The sequence below is a fragment of the Miniopterus schreibersii genome (assembly GCF_964146895.1).
Source record: "Miniopterus schreibersii genome assembly, chromosome: 4".
Taxonomy (NCBI): domain Eukaryota; kingdom Metazoa; phylum Chordata; class Mammalia; order Chiroptera; family Miniopteridae; genus Miniopterus; species Miniopterus schreibersii.
This window is the reverse complement of record NC_138105.1, coordinates 29,340,209-29,353,875: the sequence shown is the minus strand read 5'-3', so window position 1 is coordinate 29,353,875 and position 13,667 is coordinate 29,340,209. Positions and strand designations below refer to the sequence as shown.

Below are 13,667 nucleotides of genomic sequence, written 5' to 3'. Positions count from 1 at the left end.
CTGTCCTCAGTAATGTGGGTGGGCCTTACCCAATCATGTGAAGGCCTGAACAGAACAAAGACTGACCTCCCCTGAGCAAGAAGAAATCCTGCTGGCAGATGGCCTTTTGGACTTGAACAACATCAGCTCTTCTCTGGGCCTGACAGACTGCCAGCTTGCAAAATCACATAAGCCAATCCCTTAAAATAAATCTCTCCATTCTCCTTCCCCTCCTCCTCTTCTTTCTCTTTCTGGAGAGCCATAATAGAGGCCTCAAAATTGAATTGCAGGTCACCAGGTGATGAACGTCTGTCCAGTTACAGCCCAGGCAGCATCTCCATACAGGAGGGCTTGTCCATGGACCTTGCTCCTCCCAGGTTAAAATCCTCAACTTCCAGGAAAGATGTACCATATATCCTTGAGTCAGGCTTCCATAAATATTCCCTGCAGCAGGACTTGTAAAAGGTTCTGCCCGCTGGCCTACCTAGAGAGCAGAACCATGTGCTTTGATGATCAGCCATGGTGGGCATTAGGCTCCTTCTAGAAAACCAGAAGTGCCTAACAGGAACCACCACCCACTTCTGGAGCTGACACCCATGGGCAAGGCCAAGATCCCCCAGAATTCTACAACATAAGCTCTACCGTTCTGCATCATTAGGCAAGCCAAAAATAATTTAAGTCTGGAAAATATTCAACATAGGTGTAACCAAACAGAGATCCCAACTGGTTTTCTTTCTAATCTCATTAAAACACTCAAAAGAATACCTAACTTTGAGTAATGTAATTTCCTGCAGTGCCTTCCAAGAAAAATGAGTTGAACTGCAAGATGTATATGTGAATAACTAACTAAATTCTCCTGCTTATGGGGATATTAGCTATATTGGGTCAAGTGTCTCCTAAAATTTAGAGTTTTGATTTAGAGTAAGAATCTAAAGTATCACTTTTTGGTGGTAATTAATAACAGGGTCAGCTGTCTGGTAATAATACTTTTAGGTCATGATAATAAACCCATATCATCAATTTTCTTTATCTTACTGTTTTACCTTTTAGAGAGAGAACATAATTCCAGTTCATTAAAAGTGATACGGTCCTCGGGTCCTGGCTTAAAAAGCCCAAACATGAAAAAAACTAGACTCCTGGAGAAAAAGTACTTCTATTTATTTATATTGATTTGAGAGAGAGGAAGGGAGAGAGAAACATCGATTCGTTGTCCCACCTATTTATGTATTCACTAGCTGATTCTTGTATGTGCCCTGACCGCAGATGGAAACCGCAACCTTGGCCAATCGGGATGACGCTCCAACCAACTGAGCTACCCGGCCAGGGAAAGCATACTTCTTTTGTAGAAGGTTGTCAGGAGAAATTTGGTCAGATATTCCACTGAAATCAACATATAAAGCCTATGTAGGTTACTACTCTTCCATTCTATTATTACCCAATCTACCACTTACTGTGCTATCTTTTCTCTGTATTCTCAAGCCTCTTAGAATTTTTCTTCCCAAGGACCTGCATATCAAGCTTACTACCTAGCTATAGTTTCCAGAAAACCAATTTATCCCACTTTTGATATCCATGACAACCACCCATTTGCTGGTAACTCCTTTTCTTCAGAATTCTTATACTTTCAACAGCACCCACATCTGTAAGCAATGTGTGTACCAGGAGATTGGCCTGTAGTGTTTCTCTGAGGAGAGGAATTACATAACCAGGGCTGCTCTTAGGAAAGACTGTCCTGTCAAAGAACAACAGCCAGTTGATTAGACGGTGTGTGGAGCTGAACTGCATCCCTCACATCCCAAATTCATATACTGAAACCCAGCCCTGAGGGCGTCAGAAAATGATGTACTTGGAGACAGGGCCTCTAAAGAAGTGATTAAGTTAAAATGGGGCCATTAGGGTGGGCCCTAACCCAATCTGACTGCTGTCCTTACAAGAAGAGGAACTTTGTGCGAGTACACAGAAGGACAGCCATCTGCAAGCCAAGGACAGAGGCCTCAGAAGAAACCTAACCTGCTGACACCATAATCTTGGACTCCAAGCCTCCAGAACTGTGAGCAAACACATTTCTGTTGGAGCCACTCGGTCCGTAGGATTTTGCTATGGCAGCTGCAGCTAACTAATACAGACGCGTCGGTCAGAAGGCAGCTGCAACAGTCAGGACAGGACCAGAGCAGCTGCGGTAAGAATGCCGAGCCAGCACGCATGAGGAGGTCACCAGGAGTGACATGCACGGGCTGGAGGGAGGACAAGGAAAATGAAGACTGGAAATGTACTCCAAGATGGAGCTGGCTGGCATGGAAGACAGAGATGACACTTAAAAATACAGGAAGTTGCCCGGCCAGGGTGGCTCAGTGGTTGAGCAGCAACCCATGAACCGAGAGGTCACCTGTTTGATTCCCGGTCAGGGCACATGCCCGGGTTGCGGGCTCGATCCCCAGTAGGGGGCGTGCAGGAGGCAGCCGATCAATGACTCTCTCACAGATGTTTCTTTCTCTCTATGCCTCTCCCTCCCTCTCTCTCTAAACCAATAAAAACATCTGAAAACATTTTTTTTTAAATAAAGAAGTATTTTCTTTAAAAAAGTACAAAAAGGGGGCAAGTGATTTCAAGAAAAGAGTTTATTCTAGATGTGTCTCTGGATGTGTGTAAATGCTCTTTTGACATCTCTTTGTCTATCTTGATCTTTATTTTCTCACATAGTAGAAACTCAAACATTACTGGTTGACTCACTTGGTGAAGAAGATTAAAATAAAATAGGTCTAAGTTTTTAATCTTGCACATGTCCTTAAAAAGTGAGCCTATCTTAAAGTTCCTGGAAAGGGCTAACTATATACTGTAGATACATTTTTAGTTGAATTTATTGGGATGTCATTGGTTAATAAAATTATACAGGTTTCAGGTGTACAATTCTATACTGCATCATCTGCTTACTGCATTATGTGTTCACCACCCCAAGTGAAGCCTCCTGCCGTCACCATTTATCCCGCCTGCGCCCTCTCCTACCTCCCCTCCCCCTCCCTCTCTGGTGATCACCACGGTGCTGTCTGTGTCTATGAGCTGTCAGAGGGGAGGGGGTTGGGGGACTTCGTGAAAAAGGTGAAGGGATTTAGAAAAAACAAACAAGCAAGCAAACACAAACAAACCACCTTTTTAAAAGACCCTTTCCGTTACTCTGCGTCTCTGCATGCCCTCAGCTCCTCCTGCATTTTGGTCCTCCAGACCCCACTTCCAAGGTTCCCTCCATTCTTCCAGTGTTTACCCTCGCCCACATCCTAACTCTCTCTGCTTTTGTCTACGCCGCATAAAAACCCCTGAGTTCTTCACAAAGCAACCCTTAAATATCAAAAACCTGTTTTATTCTAAATCATGGCAGAAATATTTTCTAAGTAAAAAAAAAGAATGCAATAAAGGGGTGGAAGAAAAGATGGCAAAGTCTCTGAGGAAAGCCTAAATCATTTGTTAAAATCACTATTTCTGTTCAAATTTCTGCTATACTGTCCTTCTGGAATTCTGGCCATGAACCTGTATCCTAAACACTAAGAAGTCTGCAGCTCGCAATTCATTATGTGCTGCTGTCACAGGCAGAGGCTGTGTTTTGAAAGCCAACAGCGAAAACTATTCTCTTATCGGGAAAGTAAGGATAATGATACTTGCTTCACAAGTTTGTAATCGAGATTAAACATACTATTTGTAAAGCTAACATACAGCATGTTTTCAAAAATTTCATTCATTCACTCATTCATTCATTCATTTTCATTCAATAACTACTCAGTAAATACTGAAGTCCTAGGAATACAGTGGTGAAGGCCAAACAACTGGCCCTTCCCCTACTGCAAGGGACAGGGACTCTGCTATTCACTATGGCAATCTCCCTAGGTGTCTGGCCAAGGCTGGACAGAGTGCATGACTACTTCACGGCTGGCTTTAATACCCCCCTTCCAAAATGATCTGTGGCCCATCCTGTACCAGCTGGAGGTGTCCCTGTAGTTCAATATTTCTTAACCCAACGCCTGCTGTGTATGTCGTCTGTACAGATTAATATCCTCTATGAAACCAGTTAGCGACACTGCCCTCCCAGTCTCACTTGCATTGCATTCCCATTACAAAATTATGGAGTTTACAGTAATGTATGTAACAACTTCTAAACTTAGAAACACACTCAAAATAGAATATCTCTTTTCACATAATTTTTTGACAAATGTCTTACCCCAAAGAAGATAAAGAAATACAAACAATTTTATATTTAAAGATTAAATCTGACTCAAAGGCTCTCCAAACTTTTGTTTCTAATAAGATGAAAAGTGACAAAGGAGGACCAATCATGCAAAATGCAAGATTATACCATCCCAGAATTAGAATTTCCAGGACCAAAGGGACCTTCTTCTCTTGTGTCCCCATCCAATTTAAGCAGTCATCCAGACAGTGAGTAAATGACACTACACTCCCCACAACACACACACACACACACACACACACACGCACCATCTTCAAATGAGCCAAGGCTAGAGACAGCTATGAGGAAAAAGGTCATATGACAAGGGAGAATAAAAAAGAAATCTAGGCAAGAAAGTAACAAAATTAATTTTAAAGTTTATATAAATATATAAAGAAGATATACAGCAGGTGTTAGATTAAAAGATATACACTATTAGCCAGTAGAGAGATTTAGTTTATAATTCAAAACACAGACTATTCAGCAAGTGATAACATTTCAAAAAGTAATGTTTTAAATGAAGGTATTATTTGACTCTCTTCCTGTCTTCCTTTCCTATTTATGTAATGACCACCTAAAAACCTACGAATTGTTTTCTATTTGCAAAATGATTCAGCTTAGAGGGGAGTCATTGGGCGATTTCTCCCACCCATCCTTGCAGACATCACATCACAAAGACTATGACTCACTTCGTCACACAATTTCTGTCCTTTTAAGAGTTTTCAGATTGTTGTGATGAATACTGACTGGCTCATAAATCTGAATGAACAGCAGGGTGAAACGATGTGTGTCATTTCCTCACAGCCAAAAAGGATACAAACAATGGTCCCAGACAGCTCTTAATACCAATTTGTTAAATGATTCACTGGTTTGAGACTTGAGAGAGAGAGAGATTTACGGATTAAAGTGTTTTATTCAAGTATGGATTCTTAGATCTTCATTCCTGAATTAGAGGATTATTACTAGTTCTGGAATTAGCTAGAAATACTGATGTTATTCAACAGCTGAAAAGAAAACCTTCCACAGTAAAAAGTAAGCCTAACAAATGACTGTGTTTTATCTGTATTGCTTCAAGGGGTCTGCAGAGAGAACTACAATGATGCCATATTCAATGCATCCATTCTGCATGCCTCATACTGAAGTATTTAAGCTTATTATTTACAGTTCTAGCTCATTTGACAAAGAGAGATTGAACCTCCTCATGGGCCTCCGCCTGGTCCTTTATTCAGCAATGGAGCGAAGGGGCTCCTGGGACAAGTAATTTCGTCTCAGGCCCTCAGAGCAGAAGAGTACATGACTGCCAGGTAATGTGGTTTGAATTTCTTTACAAAAAATCCTTACCAACTAGGAATTTCCAGTTAAACACAGGGACATGAAATTAAAACACATCAAGCTCTTTGAATTTTTAGATAGCACACAGGGAAGGAAAGACGGGCACAGGGTGGCGTGAAAGAAATGGGGCCCAAAGCACAGCTGGGACTAACAGGAGAGAAGGGGACTGAGAGGACTTTTGAGTTCAAGGGAACAGCCCAACTAAAGGCTCAGGGGAAAGGAGAATTTGAGAAGAAGGTCAGAGAGGAAGTTCAAATACTTTGCTCATTTATTGGGCACATGTTGGACTTAAACATTCTTTGAGTGGCCACTGTGCATGAGGACAGGAAAGTCAAAGACCAAAAGGAGAGATCAGAAGACTGCTGGGTGTGGGTGGGGGGGGGGGAGGAAACCAGGTTGATGTGGTGTAACAGAGCCAGGGAATTCCCAAGACAGGGACAGGCAATATAGTGCCAAATGTCAGAACAAAGATGACAAATAGGATACAGACATGTGATGAAACTGGAACACACTGGGGCCCAGAATGACTTAAGCAGAGTCCAGAGTTAAAAAGAGAAAAGCTGATACAATGATTCCAGGATAATGGCCACAAGAAAGAATGAATGAGCAATGCACGCGCACCTGAGGAACTTTACATCACACAGGAAGTCATAAAACTCTGAAATGCTCTTTAAAGAAAACAGAATTCCTCATGAGAGTTTTCAACTTTCCTAAAAAATGATTCATCTTTCTATAAATTAGCCTAAGAAATGCTAATAGCCAGCCTCTGAGATCCCCAAATATTTCACAAATATAACTTTTTACATATAATCATCTTCATTAAGACTGACCAAGTGTCTCAATGCACATGTTACTACACCAAGAGAATGATAATCCTCCACCAAGCTGTTCCCAGCATGGCCCATGAGTAGTTATTCCACAGGAAGATCCACACAGAACATTTCCATCACCCACTGACATTTAGTGAGCACTCCATGAGTAAAAGGTACAAGCCTTTTATGATGTTATTTATATGGAGAAGTCATGGTTCCTACCTTATTAAGGTGCCAGCATCTTCTCGAAGTGCCCACATTATGAACAGAGAATAACCCACTCACAGAAGCTAGCCAGATCATGACTACTCTACACAAAGTCCCTTTAAAAACACACATGCTTCTTCCCAGTTGGCGTGGCTCAGCAGTTGAGCAACAACCTAGGATCCAGGAGATCAAGGTTCGATTCGGGGTTAGGGCACAAGCAGGGTTGCGGGCTCGATCCCCAGGAGGGGGCGTGCGGGAGGCAGCCGATTAATGACTCTCTCATCATTGATGTTTCTCTCCCTCTCTCCCTCTCCCTTCCTCTCTCTCTGAAACCAATAAAAATACATTTAAAAACAAACAAAAACACACACACTTCTTTCTTGTCTAATTTGAGTTATTGTTTATTATAAATTTTAATTATAAATTAATGTATAGTTTAATTATAAATTAAACCCAGAAGATTCCTGTCAACAGTTCAGTTATACCTGGAACATAACACTCAATATTTATATACCTCCTCTTCATTGTTTTGATCTCCAGAATATCTTGAAAACCTGTGAACCTTTCATTTCAGAATTCTATGGGATAATTCCATCTAGAGGGTAAGTTAACATGGAGAAGTAAGTAGCCCTTTGAAAATACTAATACACAGACAGCGGATTTCTGTAAATGAATGAGTAAGCTTTAAGGACACACTGATCAACTCAAAAGCCACCCTGTGCAGGAAGGGTGACAGATGGGATGAGGCATAAATTAAACACTGGATATTGGCTGTCTGTTGCCTTCAGGTACTCCAAATTTCCTCAAACTAAAAATATCCCTTAGGATTTTGAAGGGAATGGTCTGGCTTCTAAGAACCATAGTCCATGGCTCAGTGGGTGAGGTTCTCTGGGAGTCACCACTTTTTAGTCCTTTCCTACATTCCTGTGGCTGCAAATAACCTGGCTTAGAGGGAGAGCTGGAGAGCAAAGGAGAATGCAGTAGCCAACCTAACAACAGATACAACAGGGGACGCTGAAAGTCATGATGCCACAACTGCCACTTCCTACCATACAATGAAAATTTTACACTGATAACTGTTGTACCGAATTATCTTCCAAACTACCAAGCATTAAACATTAGGAGCACTGACGACATATAATTTAAGTGCGCGATCAGGTCCCTGAGTGCAGAGTGCAGAAAATGACAAGCTCAACAACAAAATAGAACAAAGTATAGTTGTTTGGCTAGAACACGGTGATGAGTTTTAGGTTTGCACCTCAACACGGGGATCTGCTTTCTCTACCTCTTCCCAGGCCAGCCTTCTTACAGACGCCTGGGTGCCTCAGGACAAGGGGCCCGAGCAGGGCGCGGGGAAAGCAGCAAACACTGGAACTGGAAAAGCACGCAGAGGCCACGGCACAAGGGTAGTCACTGTCCTGCTGCACAGGCATCTTGTGGTTTGTCAATAACAATTCTAATAATGTGAGACCTTAAATCGCCTTTTCTTTTCTAGTGTAATCCAGTCAATGGTTCCACTTCTGAGAATCAGCGTGGAGATGAATGAGGTCAATTTTACAATAATAATGTACAAAGGATGGTTCTTGTTTTGATTATTACATCTGTAATATTTTATTTTTAAATTAAACTTCCAAATCATGGCCATCCATTTAAAGTGGTAACATAAATCAAAATGAAAATACTTAGACGCTGGTTGTTACACCACCATCAAAATCTAATTACATAATGGCTGCTTTATAAACACAGCGAGGGCCCGCAGGGCATGTCACAAGGGGATACTGCCTTCTCTAGGCTGAAGTCACTTGGCACCACACTCATCTTTCAAGGCTCCTAAGGTGTGGTAATATCCATGACTCATGAATTGTCCTTTCATTGCTGCACCGATTACATGATTTCCACCATCAAATGAGCTATTAGATTCTTACTTCATTTGTTTACTGCACACAAATAGCATCACAGTAAATACCATGCTTATTAAGGCAAATCAGTGGGATCCACTTGCCAGATATGACCCAAAAAGGTGGGGGGAGAGAATCTGGTGTCATGAACTCAATGGTTCCATTTATATAAAGGAAGAGAAATAAAGATGGCTTTATCTACTACCCCAGGAATCCAACCAGAGGCAGCCTGTGGACTAGGAAGAGGGGCTGGCTGCTAGTATCCTGAAACAGAAGACCCTACAAAGGGGGACCCAGAGGGTGCTTGCTCTGACTGAATAGAAGAGAGCAATGAGGCAAGGGGCCAGGTGGGCAAGAAGCTCGTTCAGAGGATCTAAGAGAAAATAGGCAGGTGAACCTCGGTATCTTATTCTACAAAGCGAGATCAGTGAACCAGAAGGTCTGAAGCCTCCCTCTGAATGTCACGAGTGCATGGTTTTATGGTCGAGGCTGCATGGCGACTGTGCCATGGCGGGGGCAGGCAGGGTGTGAGGCCCACCAGGATCCATCCTGGTCCATAGGAGTGGGAAGTGGGAGGACTTCAGCCTTTCCCAGTCTCAGTGTCCTCTTGGGCCTGGAGGCAGAGGAATGTAGCGACAGGCAGTCACCTCCTGAGAGAAGCCAGAGGGTAGACCCAGCATTTCTAACTACCTTCACTCTTCCCTCAATAAGAGCATCTGGAACACATTTAATGCTAAAATGTACACAAGCAGCATACATCTCACTATACTCCACCGCATGTTGTACGCGCTACTCAGAATAAAATGTTCTGTCTCCTGAATGTCTTCACAGGGTTCACGGCTATGGAGAATACACTTCACCTTACCCATTTCCATGGACGTTTGGAAGAGGCCTACCGAAATATCCAGGACGCCCAGAGGAAGGCGGGTGTACGGCGCGCTGGGGGACCAGACTGTCACCACAACTTGCTTTCATCAAGACGCTCACTCAAAGACGGTTCTCCCAGGACTAGGAGAAAGGGCAGGAATATGGGCCCTTTTGAGTGAAACCACACAAGCAAACACCCAGGTGAAGCAAAGATGAGCTGCAGCCACACTGAGAAGTGAAAAAGGCTGGGTTCGGTCATCTACTACCTTCCCCTTCATGTCTGCCTCTGTCCCCCTGTCCTGTCTCTTCTTCAGTACCTGAGCCACGTCCCCCACACTTCACTGGCACCCCACATGTATGCCAGTCTTCAAAGCATTCCTCCAAAATTCCAGTCCTTCCGGTCAGCTTTTGGGGAAGAAACTGCATCACAATTTAAGTCACACTAAAAATTAAAACCTGGTAATAGCCGAATTCTTCCTTTCAAAGGTGTTTGTATTTTAGAAGACATCAGGACAGAAAGATTCAATCCCAAAGGAATCAATCCCCAGTGACAGGTTTTTCTGGTCAACTGGATAAAACAGTTTCAGGAATGGGTTTTTCACACAGGTCTAGACATCTGAGCCATAATCAATGGGAAACGGTGGCAACCACTAACACTTATCCATGTATGCTGGTCAGTTGTGTTTGCTCTGGGAATTGGAGACGTACCTGAGAGAATATTAGAGCATGTCCACACTCACTTTTCCTTATGTCTTTCCCATTAGTCTCCTCCTCTTTGGCCAACTATTGACACGCCTTTGACATGCCAGCAAAATATACTGAACTTAAACTTATGTCCATGTTGGGCTACACAGAAGTGGCCTAAATTCATCATTTTCAGGTCTATATTCTTGTCAGTCTATAGCCTAATAAAAGGAGATTTTTTAAAAAACAGTACTCTCCACAAATCTGGGTAAGTACTCTCCTCTTCACTTTGATCATGTCTTTAGCTAGTCATCAAGTTGGCAGGGATTCTCAACCTTAGCACTGTTAACATTTGGGTCAGAAAATGTTTTGCTGGGGTACGGAGGTATCCTGTGGGCTGTCAGATGTTCAATATCTAGCCTCACCCTCCAGATGTCAGTGGCACCCTTCGGGGTATGACAACCAAAAAGGTCTCCAAGCCTTGCCAAATGTTCCCTGGGGAGCAAAATCACCCCCACTTGAGAACCAGAGTTAAAATAAGATGACAAAAATGACAGCCCAACCCACATCTGGGAAGAAAACAGTAGTTTTTACAGGGCTGGTAATGTGGTATGCAATTTAGAACTGCCCTCACTAATGAGCTCCTACACTGTTATTCTAATGGAAACCGGGCATCCAAGGCTTCAAAGAAAAAATCTGATTCCGCAACGAAGTATCTGAGGGGAAAAAAGAGGCTAAGAGAAGGCCCAATGTGAACCTAATCTAAAGGAGAGTTTTTCTGTCTTCTAGTCAGATAACGGGCTCCTTTTTTTTTTCATGAACAGTTTGTGCTACTGGAAAATTATAAAACTAACTGGGACCTATATTGCAACTTACCCTCATCAGCTGAGCCAGCCCAGCAAACAACTGTGGAACAGGTTTCAAACATGCGAGTTATCAAGATAGAGAAACAGCACTAACCCATATATTGCCTTATAAGCATCTTTTCAGTTTGTCTAGATAATGTTAAGTGGCTGATAAAATTTTAAATTATGGCAGGCCTGAAAAAAAATTAAGGACCTGCACCTTTTGCTGGTTGCCACTTTAGAACCCATGAAGACTCAACTACTCTATTTTTGTGGTTGTTGTTCTACTTATTTATTGATTGATTCTTGTATGTGCCCTGACCAGGGATCAAACCCACAACCTTGGCACATCCGAACGATGCTCTAACCAACTGAGCTACCCCGCAACTACTCTAAAAGCACATTTCCCTGTCCTTCATCTATGCAGGTTTGGTTGCACAGCTTTCCCTGCTTCCTCCCCCTCGTTTCAGAGTGAATGACATTCATTAGCTTCAAAAGATAAAGACTAACTTCTACAGAGTGGAGCTCTGGGATCCTGCTGGACCTTTCTCAGGTAAATAGGGGATCAGATTCCACCTGAAACCGCTGAGGTAAGGAACGCCAGACAGCGTTTAACACAGGTGTTTTACCTACCCTACAGGATTAGTTAAAATATGTCTGGACCCTATTTCTGTCACATCAATTCCAATAGTGTTATTAATCAGCCTATTTCATGCCTTTTTCATCCTCTGCTCTAGACCAGCGCCATCAAAGTGTGTCCCAGGTCAGCATCGCCTGGGAACTCCTCAGAAAAGCAAATGATCAGACCCAGGTCCAGACCTAAGGAGTCAGCAACTCCGGGAGTCCGGGTTCTGCAATGGGTTGTAACAAACCCTCCAGGTCGTTCCCCTGCAGCCTAAAGTCTGACAACCAATGATTTCCGCAGTTATTTCTATAACCATAAACAGGTTATTTTTCAGAACACAAAAGTGTAGACTGGCAAACATACTTGACATCATAAATTCTCACGTGCTCCTCAACCCTGATGCAAGCTAGATGCCATCCCCGCTTCAGGGAGGGGACACGGCTCGAGGTCCCGAAGCTAATCACTGCAGGTGGAAGATAAAATTTTTGTAGTTTTTCTCACTATTGAAACAAAGATCTGCGCATTTTATTAACCGATTCCCTGGCTTTTTTTGCTCTTTTAGCTTTCGGCAATTCGGGGGGGTGGGGGGGCAATGGATGGGTGAGAGCTGCGTGCCAGCTGCCTGGGTCCTACCGGATCGGAATTTTAGGACGCGATTCCGAAAGGTGTTCTTCCAAAAAAGAAAGTCTAATTCCGCCGCGTCCCCTCGGTCTTCGCCCGGGGGATCGCGCGCGTTTGACAGAGAAAGGGTCGCGACTTGGGGGCAGGACACATCTCTCCTCGCCGCTGGCATCCCCGGCGCGACAAGCTGTCGGCGAGAAGGGAGCCGGCCGCGCGCCTTGCGGCTCCGCGCCCAGGGGGCCGGTTTACAGGGAAACTGGCACCCCAAAGCCCGAGGGGCGCTTAACCCGACACCGCAGCCCGGGCAGAAGGTGGCGGGCGGTGAACCTGAAACCGTGAAGGGCCGCGAGGAAAGAAACCGCAGTCCCACTGGGTCCAAGTGAAGAGAAGGAGGAGCGCGCAGGCTGGAATGGAGCGGCGGGGGCACCCCAGGAGATGGAAGCCGGGGGAGCTGGAACCGAGGGGGGCACCCCAGGAGATGAAAGTGGTGCTGGAATGGAGCGGGGGGGCGCCCCAGGAGATGGAAGCCGGGGGAGCTGGAACGGAGGGGGCACCCCAGGAATGGAAGTGGTGCTGGAATGGAGAGGAGGGTGCACCCTAGGAGATGGAAGTGGGGTGAGGTTGCGGAGGCTGGCATGAAGCAAAGTGGAAGCCCCAGGAGCTGGAGGTGGGACGGGCCAGAACTTACTGTGCGGGTCGCTCTTCTCCCGGACCCCGTCCACTCGGCCGTCGGGGTGGATGCGCAAGAAGAAGCCCCCGTTTTTACAGTACAGCCGCTTGGGGTCCTTGAAGTGGCCGGGCGGGAAGGCGCCGCTGCCGCCGTCCTCCGGCAGGGCTGGCAGCGTGGTGATGCTCCCGGCGGCCATGGCCCCACCGGGGCCCTGCCGGGGTCCCCGAGCCCCTGGCGCCGCGCGGGGAGCCGCCGCCCCGCGGCCCCGGCCTCGGCCTCGGACCCGCTCCGAGGCGCGGCCCCGGCCCCGGCCCCCCAGCCTCCCGCCCGGCGGCGCGCTGCCGCGCCCGCGGGTCCCCAGCCTCGCGCCGCTCGGCCCTGCCCTCTCCGCCGGCCCCGGCGCGCGGGCAGCCGGGCGGCCCGGGAGCGGGGATTTGGGGCTCGGAGTCTCCGCGGCCGCCACTCTCGGGAGAGCCGCCTCCCTCCCGCTGCAGCGCCCGGGACCGGTTGCAGCCGCGGGCACCGCGTCCGCCGCTCTGGCACGGCCGGGCCGTGGCGTCACATCTTCTACCTCTCCACCCCCGACACCCACCACCCCCGCGGCCGCTTCCGCCCTCCCGGCGCACCGCCCCCTGCCCGCTCCGGCCGCAGCACGCAAGCGCCGGAGGTCGGCCGCGGGGGGCCGAGCGCGGCGGGGGCGGGGAGGTGCGGGGCGCGCCGGGGCTCCCCCGGCTGCTTCCCCCGGGTCGCCCCGGCGCCGCGTCGCCGCACCACGTTCGGTATCTCTGCGCGCGGCTGAGCTCCTGCGGCGCCGCCAGCCGGACTCGACCTTTCCAAGTTTAAACGCAACTGGCTCCCCCGTCCTTTCCCAGCGCCTGCGTTTCTGTGCGGGGAAACTATGTCCACCCCCAAGA

The 13,667-nt window shown here is 46.3% G+C and overlaps 1 protein-coding gene across 1 annotated transcript in view; it reads right to left on the bottom strand.

Annotated features, from left to right (window-relative positions):
• The window catches only part of FGF2 (fibroblast growth factor 2), a 44,941-nt gene extending 31,603 nt beyond the window's left edge, over positions 1-13,338 (bottom strand). The window contains exon 1 of the mRNA XM_081135343.1: positions 12,772-13,338. Coding sequence (XP_080991469.1) covers positions 12,772-12,949 — 178 coding nt within the window. The 5' untranslated portion in view covers positions 12,950-13,338. The remainder of the gene's footprint in view (positions 1-12,771) is intronic.
• Between the last annotated feature and the right edge of the window lie 329 nt (positions 13,339-13,667).